The sequence below is a fragment of the Styela clava genome, chromosome 10 (genome assembly GCF_964204865.1).
Source record: "Styela clava chromosome 10, kaStyClav1.hap1.2, whole genome shotgun sequence".
NCBI classification, from domain to species: domain Eukaryota; kingdom Metazoa; phylum Chordata; class Ascidiacea; order Stolidobranchia; family Styelidae; genus Styela; species Styela clava.
In genome coordinates, this window is record NC_135259.1 from 8972908 (window position 1) to 8986930 (window position 14023).

Here is a 14023-nt window from a genome sequence, read left to right on the forward strand (position 1 = left end):
AAAAAAAGTTTATCAAACCGCTATGGCAAGCTTGAAGCTTTACATCAAGGTAAGCTAAGGAAATAGTATAAGACCATAAGAAACATGAGTTACGTGCATTATAGTAATTGACGGTTTCATACGGGAATGATCGTATTCTAAAGAATTACTTTTCGTAAACTTACCTATATTTGTGTCTGATCTTCATCCGTGGGCTTAATATGACGACGGAACAATATGCTTATAACAGACTTTAGTAAATGGCCAGATGATATATTATGTAAATTTTTGTATAATATGGTTCTATTGATAGATGATATATTTTTGTGTCCCATCATATTTTTAAGTAATGAGTATATGTAGGTTTAAATATAAAAGTCTAACGAGGTTTTTGTTTTTTTAGATTGTTGCATTATGCTCTGTCTGTCTTATCAGCGTAACTTCATTTGACCCTGAGTAAGTGTTAAGTGATGTTCGCTAATTTTTCGTAATATATTTATCGGCGTTTTAAGATAGATTTGATTATTAAACTAATATCTAGTATTAATGTATTAATTAAATGGCATACATTGTATAATTTAGGGTAGGATTAATTCTGACTAGTGCGTTGCTAAACGTATTGAAAAAAAAAAATGTTTATTTTGTTAAAAAATAACCTTCATACAGAATTTTAGAATGGTATATTTGCTTATTTATTCGTATAAATATTACTCTTTAACAAAATCGTATGACTCATTAACAAATAATATCTTTTCTTATAGCTCAGAGTTTATAAGAACTCACAACTGCAAAGTCAATAAAACAGAAACAGTAGATGATGGATTTGCTTCTTATTACTTGCATGAGTGAGTATCGAGTATATATTTCAACTTTACGAGAGAGTATAAAAATGAGTCTGAATTTCCTACGTGCTTTATTTATTGATCTGTTTTATTACAAAGCTATAGTGATATTCTTATTTCTGCTGAGTAATACCACTCAGCATATTAATATAATTTTAGCTAGACACAGATTCCACATTTTTGTCGCAAAGAGCAATACTTATTTATATTTTGATTGGAGAATAAACCAGCTAATTTATACTTCCCTCCCGTTATAAAACCTTGCAAAATTTTACGATTCATTCATCTACGATATCCGTATTTTCAGGGTCAATTGTATAAACTTAGAGCCAAGTTCTTTCCCAAGCGCCATATGTTCATCCACAAGATGTCGCGAACCAATAAATGGAAAACCTTTGTCTGGCAAAAGATACGAACCAAAAGAAGTATTGTTTAAACTACACTTTGACAGTCGTCTAAATGGCAAATTCACAAAATCACTAACAATTGCATGCAGGTATGTTTTTTTATCATATTTTATTTCAATATTTAAATTACAATGGCCCTTTTCAACATAATTAGTATAAATTTGAAATCCCTAAAATACTAAAAATGCTGACTTACATAAGAAATTGCTGTAATATTTAACCTCCCAATAAAACAAAAGTTGGGCAGCTGTATATTGATAAACACAAGACTGAAAAGTAAACCATAATTTTTTTTCGACAAAGATCATTCTGAATATGATTTCGTTTATTTTTTGTATTTTCAGTCAACTAATCAAAGTTAATTTAGATTTCAAAAGGGTATGTTATATTGAAGGTGTATGATTCCTCTTCGCCTTGTTAATTAGAAATAGATCATACAATACCACTTATGGCATTATAAATAATGAAATTTTAAACTAGAAAAGTGATCCAACATTTAATATTTTACTTTAGATGTGTCAAAGTCGAAAAATTGACTAAACGGCGAAAAGGAAGACGGGGCCGAAAAGGAGGAAAAGGCAAAGACAAGAAATCTCGTCGAGGAAAAAAAGCAAGAAAAGCTCATAGAGATTCATAATGATTCATTGCCGAACTGTTCAGACGTGATTGAATTTGAAAATGTTTTGTTAGCTATTATTTATATATTATTTATCTATTTTTTCATGACTTCGTTTAAGGTAAAAATATTTAAAGCTGAATTTTGTTCTCACTATATTCATACATATATATGAAATGCAATATTATTTTGGGGAATCCAAGTTTGCTTCAGTGTTAAATTGTATAAAATATTTTCAAAAATAATTATATTTTCATGTATTTATTTATCAACTCTATTTATTATTTCCACTGAAAATTGTTCATTCTTTTAAATATTTTTATAATGTTAATCGACCAAATTTATAGTTTTCTATTAGCTATTATTTCAACTGGTTTTATTGAAGTCATGGTGCTGGACTTTACATAATTTAATATATTTGTTATTTTGGTGCTTCTAATAATTTTAAATAAATTACTTTCTGCGTAACATGGGCATCTATGATATAGTTGTAGATATGAAAAAGTTGAGTGGATAAGTTTATAACCGTTTTTTGAGGGATTTGAGTGAAGTGTGAGCGCGAGTGGAATATTTACCTACGGCGATAAGAACGATTACATCATCGTCACCACGATAATACTTATTATCTCATGCTTGAGCTGCGCTATCGTTATATTGTTCTTTCACCTGTCACGGAGAATAACCTAATGCTTATTACAGACTTTAGTGCAGGAGTCGGAAACCTTTTGTCGCTCGCGTGCCAAAATTAAGGGGTGCGAGTCATTGGCGGGCCGCACATATTTTTAGAAAGTTGAAAACCGAACGGATGATACGTTTTATAATAAAAATCAAGCAGTGATACATCTCTCGAATCGAATATTGATTTATTTCCTCATTGCATCTCAAAAAATTGCATAGCATCTCAAAAAAGTCCCTTTGAATGTTTTCGGCGCCATTGAACCCTTTGCACTCAGCATCAAATTTTCTGCGTTTAGTTGCCATTAATTAAACGAGTTCAATAAACGAGTATTTGTGAATTTTATTATAATTCAGGGTACACGTGTCTCACAATAAATTCTGTTACGTAACATTCTGTTGGTCAAAACAGCTGTTTTGCTGCTATAATTCAGTGAAGTGTCGCGGGCCGGATTATATTACTCCGCGGGCCGGATCCGGCGCAGGGCCGTAGGTTGCCGACCCCTGCTTTAGTGAATGTCCATATGATATAAGATGTAAACTTGGATGGTAGTAAATATTTGGTATGATATGGTTGTATTGATACGTGATATATTTTCGTGTCCCATTATATTTTGAGTAATAAGTAAATGTGAGTGCTAATATAAAACTTTAACGTTTTTGTTTTTAGATTGTCGCATTATGTTGCATCTGTCTTATCAGTGTATCTTCATTTGATTCTGAGTAAGAGTTGAGTAATTTCACAGTTATCTTGACGTGTTCTAGTTATCGTAATTTGCAATAAATTCCCCAGAAGTCCTTTAAATGTGCGTTTCATTGTCGCACTTTATTAGATTACTTTTTTATTTTATATTTTAAACAGATTCACATTGATTTGTATCATAATATTACAGCATCTGGAGTAATTTTTTATAAATGGTATTCGTTTGATTGCTATTTTATTGTAGTATGTTTTTATGTGACTCCTGTTTTAAACAAGAGGTTGTACGTATAGAACGAATCTTACATGCTTAGGTCTTTCGTATTTATGTTCTATCCGCTAGGGAGTACACGAGAGGCAATTTATAATTGTTGATAAAATGACATTACATTTTCCCACCGTTCTCTGGCCCTCTATTTGATAACTTTCAAATTGGAACGTCTATGTACACCTAATTGTTTTAAATGAATTTGGTGGGTGTATTTATTCACTTTTGAATTTCATGCAATGTATTTTTGAATTTTAAAGTGAGATTGAGATAAATTCACGTAACAATCAGTAAAAATATACAGATAATGTTTCAAATCCACGATAACAAAAGCTACTTTAAAAAATTTTATATACCAAAGTAAAATGAGCCGTCAATTAATGGTATGACGTGAAATTAGATTTTTTTTTTATAAAACCGGCGTTTGTAGTGTATATGTTCATAATGTAATATCTCGGTATTAATGTGATAACAAAAATTTGTTCGTAGTTTTCCAAATGCATTTGAGTGGCTTTGTGATACTTTGCGTCACATCAATTCAAGATATTTAAATTGTCCAGCGCAATACTCATAAAGGAGAGCAAAAAGATGAAATAATTGGCTTCCAACATTTCCAACACTCTACAGGTGGGTTTTCGACGGAGTTCCGCAGTTACATTTCAGGATTACCGCAAGTTTACATCTTGAAGTATAATTTTTCACGGGTATATTGTTTAAACATATTCAAATAACTATTAGATTTGCAAATATTATTGAACTTGTATCATTTTGTTTTGACAGTTTCACATTATTAGAGATTGATTGTATAAATGTGTAATATGTATTTATATTTTATACAAATTTATATAGCCCTGCAGCCTTACAAGTATACTGTAGATAGGTGTATAAAATAACGTATTGCAAACTATTGTATTGGGGTTCCCCAAACCTCCAGAATATTCCATAGAAGTTACACTCCGTCTAAAAGGTTGAAAATGACCCGTCTATTGATTACATTCAACATCGTTTCCCAAACCTATTTTCCCGGAACACCTACGCTTTTATCTCGCCTCGCGGAACACCAAAAAATAAGAAGGTATTATTGATAATGAAAGAATTGTGTAATGGATTTACCTTGTGCCTCAACTTGCACAACTGGTTTATCGCGACATCTTTTGAGGTTTTCAGTTTTAATCCATCAATTCATTGAAAAGGGTTCTCTCCAAAAAATTTAGCCTATATGGTAAAATTAAAAAGTTTACTTGAACCATAGCATTTGAAAAACTAGGCCGATAGTTAACGATATTCAACGGTTCACAAAAATGTCACGCTTTGCATACTGGCACGAGACCTGTCTACCTGCTTAGATAGCAAGGCATGTCTGCCTTATGTCGCCAGTTGAAAGACAAATTTACGACCCAGAGGCGTCGAAGTACGGCCAAGATCGCCATGGCGGTCAATTTAGTTGCAATTTCGATTGCTGTTCCGCGGAACACTCCAAAGTAGCTCTCAGAACAGTAGTGTTCCAGGGAACACAGTTTGAGAAACGCTGGACTACAGCTTTTCACAATGAGACTTATTCTCAGCACAATAAAACACCAGGATCGAATATTCATTAATGTAAATCATTTTTTGCGGACGAGGACTGGTCATGAATAAGCGAAATCATTGACACTGATTTTGAAAAATGAACTTTAGGAACAGAATATTCGTTAAACGACGTGTCCTATGTTTGTATTCATAAATACCATATTGTCCAATGCTTTATTTTAATCCTAAATACCCCACGTGATCTGACGTTGGTACAAGTCTTAACTTTATTTTTCACAGGTCAACAAGTTTGTCAGTGGTAAAGTACGTTCCATATTCAAATATTTCGTCATATACAATAGCAAATTAGAAATGATGTTATTTTCAAATTCGGAAATAATTAAATTGTATTTTTCTACTTCGTCCGATAACGTTAGATTTCATCAGAAGCGGTGTATTTGGATTCTTACCTAGATTTTGGAATGTTGTGGCTATCGTGAAAGGGCTTCACCCCATCGGTAACTCTATAATGTTTGCGAAGACCAATCAAATGACCTTCATCAATAATATCCGCAAACATATATAATCATATAAAAATTTCATGATATATTTGTGATCCGTAACTAATGAACCTTACAGATTTTGAAATATTATATTGTACTTTAGCACAGCGAAGAAGAAAATGAACTTTGTGTATCTCACATGGCGGTAAGAATGGTTACATCAACGTCACCGCAGAAACATTTTACTATCTCACGATTGAGTTACGCTCTCGTTTGTCACGGGGAATAACCTTTACGGAAAAGCCGTCTTTATTTATTCGTCAAATTATCGCTGCTTCAAAATCAATATCTATTCTACATTGCTAACCAAATAGTGCGATTGGACTGAAAACCCCACTTTAGATTATGTATTATCCGCTAAACTAAATAAATGAACGATAAGATAGAATGTTCATCAAAGCAGTTAAACGAGATATTGTACGCAGAAAGGTATCAGACTACAAGTTTATAATATCGAGATTACTACTCTTATTTTTGAAGATAAAAAGTTTATCAAACCGCTATGGCAAGCTTGGAGCTTTACATCAAGGTAAGCTAAGGAAATAGTATAAGACCATAAGAAACATGAATTACGTACATTATAGTAATTGACGGTTTCATACGGGAATGATCGTATTCTAAAGAATTACTTTTTGTAAACTTACCTATACTTGTGACCGATATTCATCCGTAGGCTTAATATGACGACGAAACAATATGCTTATAACAGACTTTAGTAAATGGCCAGATGATATATTATGTAAATTTTCGTATAATATGGTTGTATTGATACATGATATATTTTTGTGTCCCATCATATTTTTAAGTAATGAGTATATGTAGGTTTAAATATAAAAGTCTAACGAGGTTTTTGTTTTTTTAGATTGTTGCATTATGCTCTGTCTGTCTTATCAGCGTATCTTCATTTGACCCTGGGTAAGTGTTTAGTGATGTTCGCCAATTTTTCGTAATATAGTTATCGGCGTTTTAGGATAGATTGGATTATTAAACTATTATCTAGTATTAATGTATTTATTAAATATCATACATTGTATAATTTAGGGTAGAATTAATTCTGACTAGTGCGGTGCTGAAGGATTTAAAAAAAAAATATTTATTTTGTTAAAAAATAACTTTCATACAGAATTTTAGAATGGTATATTTGCTTATTTATTTGTATAAAATATACTCTTCAACAAAATCGTACGGTTCTTTAATAAATAATATCTTTATCTTATAGCTCCGAGTTTATAAGAACTCACAGTTGCAAAGTCAATAAAACAGAAACAGTAGATGATGGATTTGCTTCTTATTACTTGCATGAGTGAGTATCGAGTACATATTTTCAACTTTACGAGAGAGTATAAAAAATGAGTCTGAATGTCCTAAGTGCTTTGATTTATTTATTTGCTTTATTACAAAGCTATAGTAATATTATTATTTCTGCTGAGTAATACCACTCAGCAGATTAATATAATTTTAGCTAGACACAGATTCCACATGTTTGTCGCAAAGAGCAATACTTATTTATATTTTGCTTGGAGAATAAACTAGCTAATTTATACTTCCCTCCCTTTATAAAACCTTGCAAAATTTTACGATTCATTCATCTACGATATCCGTATTTTCAGGGTTAATTGTATAAACTTAGAGCCAAGTTCTTTCCCAAGCGCCATATGTTCATCCACAAGATGTCGCGAACCTATAAATGGAAAACCTTTGTCTGGCAAAAGATACGAACCAAAAGAAGTATTGTTTAAACTACACTTTGACAGTCGTCTAAATGGCAAATTCACAAAATCAATAGCAATTGCATGCAGGTATGTTTTTTTATCATATTTTATTGCAATATTTAAATTACAATGGCCCTTTTCAACATAATTAGTATAAATTTGAAATCCCTAAAATACTAAAAATGCTGACTAACATAAGAAATTGGTGTAATATTTAACGTCTCAATAAAACAAAAGTTGGGCAGCTATATATTGATAAACACAAGACTGAAAAGTAAACCATAATTTTCATTCTTAAGATCATTCTTAATATGATTTCGTTTATTTTTTCTATTTTCAGTCAACTAATCAAAGTTAATTTAGATTTCAAAAGAGTATGTTATATTAAAGATGTATGATAATTCCTCTTCGCCTTATTAATTAGAAATAGATCATACAATACCTTTTATGGCATTATAAATAATGAAATTTCAAACTAGAAAAGTGATCCAACATTTAATATTTTACTTTAGATGTGTCAAAATCGAAATATTGACTAAACGGCGAAAAGGAGGACGGGGCCGAAAAAGAGGAAAAGGCAAAAACAAGAAATCTCGTCGAGGAAAAAATGCGAGAAAAGCTCACACAGACTCATAATGCTTCATTGCCGAACTGTTTTGACGTGATTGAAATTGAAAATGTTTTGTTAGCTATTATTTATATATTATTTATCTAGTTTTTCATGATTTCGTTTAAAAGGTAAAAATATTTGAAGCTGACTTTTGTTTTCTTTATATTCATACATATATATGAAATGCAATATTATTTGGGGAATCCAAGTTTGCTTCAGTGTTAAATTGTATAAAATATTTTCAAAAGTAAAAATATTTATTATATTTTCATGTATTTATTTATCAATTCTATTTATTATTTCCACTGAAAATTGTTCCTTCTTTTAAATATTTTTATAATGTTAATCGACCAAATTTATAGTTTTCTATTAATTATTATTTCAACTAGTTTTATTGAAGTCATGGTGCTAAAATTTACATATTTTAATATATTTGCTATTTTGGTGCTTCTAATAATTTTAAATAAATTACTTTCTGCATAACATGGGCATCTATGATATAGGTGTAGATATGAAAAAGTTGAGTGGATAAGTTTATAAACGTTTTTTGAGGGATTTTGCCTATGAGTGAAGTGTGAGCGCGAGTGGAATATTTACCCACATCGATAAGACCAATTACATCATGGTCACCACGATAATACTTATTATCTCATGCTTGAGCTGCACTTTCGTTATTTTGTTCTCTCACCTGTCACGGAGAATAACCTCATGCTTATTACAGACTTCAGTGCAGGAGTCGGAAATCTTTTGTCGCTCGCGTGCCAAAATTAAGGGGTGCGAGTCATTGGCGGGCCGCACATATTTTTAGAAAGTTGAAAACCGAACGGATGATACGTTTTATAAAAAAAATCAAGCAGTGATACATCTCTCGAATCAAATATTGATTTGTTTCCTCATTGCATCTCAAAAAATTGCATAGCATCTCAAAAAAGTCGCTTTGAATATTTTCGGCGCCATTGAACCCTTTGGACTTATCATCAACTTTTCTGCGTTTAGTTGCCATTAATTAAACGAGTTCAATAAACGAGTAATTGTGAATTTTAATATAATTTAGGGTACACGTGTCTCACAAAAAATTCTGTTACGTAACATTCTGTTGGTCAAAACAGCTGTTTTGCTACTATAATTCAGTGAAGTGTCGCGGGCCGGGTTATATTACTCCGCGGGCCGGATCCGGCGTAGGGCCGTAGGTTGCCGACCCCTGCTTTAGTGAATGTCCATATGATATAAGATGTAAACTTAGATGGTAGTAAATATTTTGTATGATATGGTTGTAATGATACGTGATATATTTTCGTGTCCCATCATATTTTAGGTAATAAGTAAATGTGAGTGCTAATAGAAAACTTGTTTGTTTGTTTTTAGACTGTCGCATTATGTTGCATCTGTCTTATCAGCGTATCTTCATTTGATCCTGAGTAAGAGTTGAGTAATTTCACAGTTATCTTGACGTGTTCTAGTTATCGTAATTTGCTATAAATTCCCCAGAGGTCCTTTAAATGTGCGTTTCATTGTCGCACTTCATTAGAGTACCTTTTTTTTAATTATTAACAGATTCACATTGATTTGTTTTTATCATAATATTACAGCATCTGAAGTAATTTTTCATAAATGGTATTCGTTAGATTGCTATTTTATTGTAGTATGTTTTCATGTGACTCCTGCTTTAAACAAAAGGTTGTACGTATACGACAAATCTTACATGCTAATGTCTTTCGTGTTTATGTTCTATCCGCTAGGGAGTCCACGAGAGGCAATTTATGTTTGTTGATAAAATGACATTACATTTTCCCACCGTTCTTTGGCCCTCTATTTGATAACTTTCAAATTGGAACGTCTAGGTACCCTTAATGGCTTTAAATGAATTTGGTGGGTGTATTCATTCACTTTTGAATTTTATGCAATGTATTTTTGAATTTTAAAGTGAAATTGAGATAAAATCACCTTACAGGCAGTAAAAATAGACAGAAAATGGTTCAAATCCACGATAACAAAAGCTACTAAAAAATTTTTATAGACCAAAGTAAAATTAGCCGTCATTTAATGGTATGACGTGAAATTAGATTTTTTTTTTATAAAACCGGTGTTTGTAGTGTATATGTTCATAATATAATATCTCGGTATTAATGTGATAACAAAAATTTGTTCGTAGTTTTCCAAATGCATTTGAGTGGGTTCGACGACGGAGTTCTGCAGTTACATTTCAGGATTACCGCAAGTTTACATCTTGAAGTATAATTTTTCACGGGTATAGCAAATGTTATTAAACTTGTATCATTGTGTTTTGACAGTTTCACATTATTAGAGATTGATTGTATAAATGTGTAATATATATTTATAGTTTATACAAATTTATATAGCCCTACAGCCTTACAAGTATACTGTAGATAGGTGTGTAAAATAACGTATTGCAAACTATTGTGTTGGGGTTCCCCAAACGTCCAGAATATTCCATAGAAGTTCCACTCCATCGAAAAGGTAAAAAATGAACCGTCTGTTGATTACATTCAACATCGTTACCCAAACTTATTTTTCCGGAACACCTACGCTTATATCTCGCCTCGCGGAACACCAAAACATAAGAAGGTAATATTGATAATGAAAAAATTGTGTAATGGATTAACCTTGTGCCTCAACTTGCACAACTGGCTTATCGTGACATCTTTTGAGGTTTACAGTTTTAATCCAACAATTCATTGAAAAGGGTGCTCTCCAACAAATTTAGCCTATATAATAAAATTAAAAAGTTTACTTCAGCCTTAGCAATTGAAAAACTAGGCCGATAGTTAACGATATTCAACGGTTCACAAAAATGTCATGCTTTGCATACTGGCACGAGACCTGTCTACCTGCTTAGATAGCAAGGCCTGTCTGCCTTATGTCGCCAGTTGAAAGACAAATTTACGACCCAGAGGCGCCGCAGTACGGCCAAGATCGCCATAGCGGTCAATTTAGTTGCAATTTCGATTACTGTTCCGCGGAACACTCCAAAGTAGCTCTCAGAGCAGTAGTGTTCCAAGGAACACAGTTTGAGAAACGCTGGACTACAGCTTTTCACAATGAGACTTATTCTCAGCACAATGAAACACCAGGATCGAGTATTAATTAATGTAAATCATTTTTTGCAGACGAGGACTGGTCATGAATAAGCGAAATCATTGACACTGATTTTGAAAAATGAACTTTAAGAACAGAATATCCGTTAAATGGCGTGTCCTATGTTTTTATTCATAAATACAATATTGTCCAATGCTTTATTTTAATCCTAAATACCCCACGTGATCTGACGTTGGTACAAGTCTTAACTTTATTTTTCACAGGTCAACAAGTTTGTCAGTGGTAAAGTACGTTCCATATTCAAATATTTCGTCATATACAATAGCAAATTAGAAATGATGTTATTTTCAAATTCGGAAATAATTAAATTGTATTTTTCTACTTCGTCCGATAACGTTAGATTTCATCAGAAGCGGTGTATTTGGATTCTTACTTAGATTTTGGAATGTTGTGGCTATCGTGAAAGGGCTTTACCCCGTCGGTAACTCTGTAATGTTTGCGAAGACCAATCAAATGGCCTTCATCAATAATATCCGCAAACATATATAATCATATAAAAATTTCATGATATATTTGTGATCCGTAACTAATAAACCTTACAGATTTTGAAATATTATATTGTACTTTAGCACAGCGAAGAAGAAAATGAACTTTGTGTATCTCACATGGCGGTAAGAATGGTTACATCATCGTCACCGCAGAAACATTTTACTATCTCCCGATTGCGTTACGCTCTCGTTCTCTCGTTTGTCACGGGGAATCACCTTTACGGTAAAGCCGTATTTATTTATTCGTCAAATTATCGCTGCTTCAAAATCAATATCTATTCTACATTGCTAACCAAATAGTGCGATTGGACTGAAAACCCCACTTTAGATTATGTATTATCCGCTAAACTAAATATATGAACGACAAGACAGAATGTTCATCAAAGCAGTTAAACAAGATATTGTACGTAGAACGGTATCAGACTACAAGTTTATAATATCGAGATTACTACTCATATTTTTGAAGAAAAAAAGTTTATCAAACCGCTATGGCAAGCTTGAAGCTTTACATCAAGGTAAGCTAAGGAAATAATATAAGACCATAAGAAACATGAGTTACGTGCATTATAGTAATTGACGGTTTCATACGGGAATGATCGTATTCTAAAGAATTACTTTTCGTAAACTTACCTATATTTGTGTCTGATCTTCATCCGTGGGCTTAATATGACGACGGAACAATATGCTTATAACAGACTTTAGTAAATGGCCAGATGATATATTATGTAAATTTTTGTATAATATGGTTCTATTGATAGATGATATATTTTTGTGTCCCATCATATTTTTAAGTAATGAGTATATGTAGGTTTAAATATAAAAGTCTAACGAGGCTTTTGTTTTTTTAGATTGTTGCATTATGCTCTGTCTGTCTTATCAGCGTAACTTCATTTGACCCTGAGTAAGTGTTAAGTGATGTTCGCTAATTTTTCGTAATATATTTATCGGCGTTTTAAGATAGATTTGATTATTAAACTAATATCTAGTATTAATGTATTAATTAAATGGCATACATTGTATAATTTAGGGTAGGATTAATTCTGACTAGTGCGTTGCTAAACGTATTGAAAATAAAAATGTTTATTTTGTTAAAAAATAACCTTCATACAGAATTTTAGAATGGTATATTTGCTTATTTATTCGTATAAATATTACTCTTTAACAAAATCGTATGACTCATTAACAAATAATATCTTTTCTTATAGCTCAGAGTTTATAAGAACTCACAACTGCAAAGTCAATAAAACAGAAACAGTAGATGATGGATTTGCTTCTTATTACTTGCATGAGTGAGTATCGAGTATATATTTCAACTTTACGAGAGAGTATAAAAATGAGTCTGAATTTCCTACGTGCTTTATTTATTGATCTGTTTTATTACAAAGCTATAGTGATATTCTTATTTCTGCTGAGTAATACCACTCAGCATATTAATATAATTTTAGCTAGACACAGATTCCACATTTTTGTCGCAAAGAGCAATACTTATTTATATTTTGATTGGAGAATAAACCAGCTAATTTATACTTCCCTCCCGTTATAAAACCTTGCAAAATTTTACGATTCATTCATCTACGATATCCGTATTTTCAGGGTCAATTGTATAAACTTAGAGCCAAGTTCTTTCCCAAGCGCCATATGTTCATCCACAAGATGTCGCGAACCAATAAATGGAAAACCTTTGTCTGGCAAAAGATACGAACCAAAAGAAGTATTGTTTAAACTACACTTTGACAGTCGTCTAAATGGCAAATTCACAAAATCACTAACAATTGCATGCAGGTATGTTTTTTTTTATCATATTTTATTGCAATATTTAAATTACAATGGCCCTTTTCAACATAATTAGTATAAATTTGAAATCCCTAAAATACTAAAAATGCTGACTAACATAAGAAATTGGTGTAATATTTAACCTCTCAATAAAACAAAAGTTGGGCAGCTGTATATTGATAAACAGAAGACTGAAAAGTAAACCATAATTTTTTTTCGACAAAGATCATTCTGAATATGATTTCGTTTATTTTTTGTATTTTCAGTCAACTAATCAAAGGTAATTTAGATTTCAAAAGGGTATATTATATTGAAGGTGTATGATTCCTCTTCGCCTTGTTAATTAGAAATAGATCATACAATACCTCTTATGGCATTATAAATAATGAAATTTCAAACTAGAAAAGTGATCCAACATTTAATATTTTACTTTAGATGTGTCAAAGTCGAAAAATTGACTAAACGGCGAAAAGGAAGACGGGGCCGAAAAGGAGGAAAAGGCAAAGACAAGAAATCTCGTCGAGGAAAAAAAGCAAGAAAAGCTCATAGAGACTCATAATGCTTCATTGTCGAACTGTTCAGACGTGATTGAATTTGAAAATGTTTTGTTAGCTATTATTTATATATTATTTATCTATTTTTTCATGATTTCGTTTAAGGTAAAAATATTTAAAGCTGACTTTTATTCTCACTATATTCATACATATATATGAAATGCAATATTATTTTGGGGAATCCAAGTTTGCTTCAGTGTTAAATTGTAT

General features: G+C 31.8%; 2 protein-coding genes across 2 annotated transcripts; both read left to right on the forward strand.

Annotated features, from left to right (window-relative positions):
* LOC120338200 (uncharacterized) lies at window positions 1–1865 on the forward strand. Its single transcript, XM_078117208.1, has 5 exons — window positions 1–49; window positions 383–435; window positions 741–824; window positions 1129–1317; window positions 1742–1865. The coding sequence occupies exons 1-5, from the start codon at window positions 23–25 to the stop codon at window positions 1863–1865; spliced, it is 477 nt and encodes a 158-aa protein (XP_077973334.1). The 5' UTR covers window positions 1–22.
* A 10109-nt stretch (window positions 1866–11974) lies between these two features.
* On the forward strand, window positions 11975–13994 carry LOC144428250 (uncharacterized). Its single transcript, XM_078117209.1, has 5 exons — window positions 11975–12001; window positions 12335–12387; window positions 12692–12775; window positions 13080–13268; window positions 13695–13994. Exons 1-5 carry the CDS (start codon window positions 11975–11977, stop codon window positions 13816–13818), a joined length of 477 nt encoding a protein of 158 aa, XP_077973335.1. The 3' UTR covers window positions 13819–13994.
* The last annotated feature ends 29 nt before the right edge of the window (window positions 13995–14023 follow it).

Bases quoted from the DNA above. Each gene is read 5' to 3' on its own strand.
- LOC144428250 (XM_078117209.1), top strand. From the start codon at position 11,975: ATGGCAAGCTTGAAGCTTTACATCAAG. The intron at 12,002-12,334 runs GTAAGCTAAGGA...TTGTTTTTTTAG, and splicing joins GCTTGAAGCTTTACATCAAG to ATTGTTGCATTATGCTCTGT. The intron at 13,269-13,694 runs GTATGTTTTTTT...ATTTTACTTTAG, and splicing joins TCACTAACAATTGCATGCAG to ATGTGTCAAAGTCGAAAAAT.
- LOC120338200 (XM_078117208.1), top strand. From the start codon at position 23: ATGGCAAGCTTGAAGCTTTACATCAAG. The intron at 436-740 runs GTAAGTGTTAAG...CTTTTCTTATAG, and splicing joins GTAACTTCATTTGACCCTGA to CTCAGAGTTTATAAGAACTC. The intron at 825-1,128 runs GTGAGTATCGAG...CCGTATTTTCAG, and splicing joins GCTTCTTATTACTTGCATGA to GGTCAATTGTATAAACTTAG.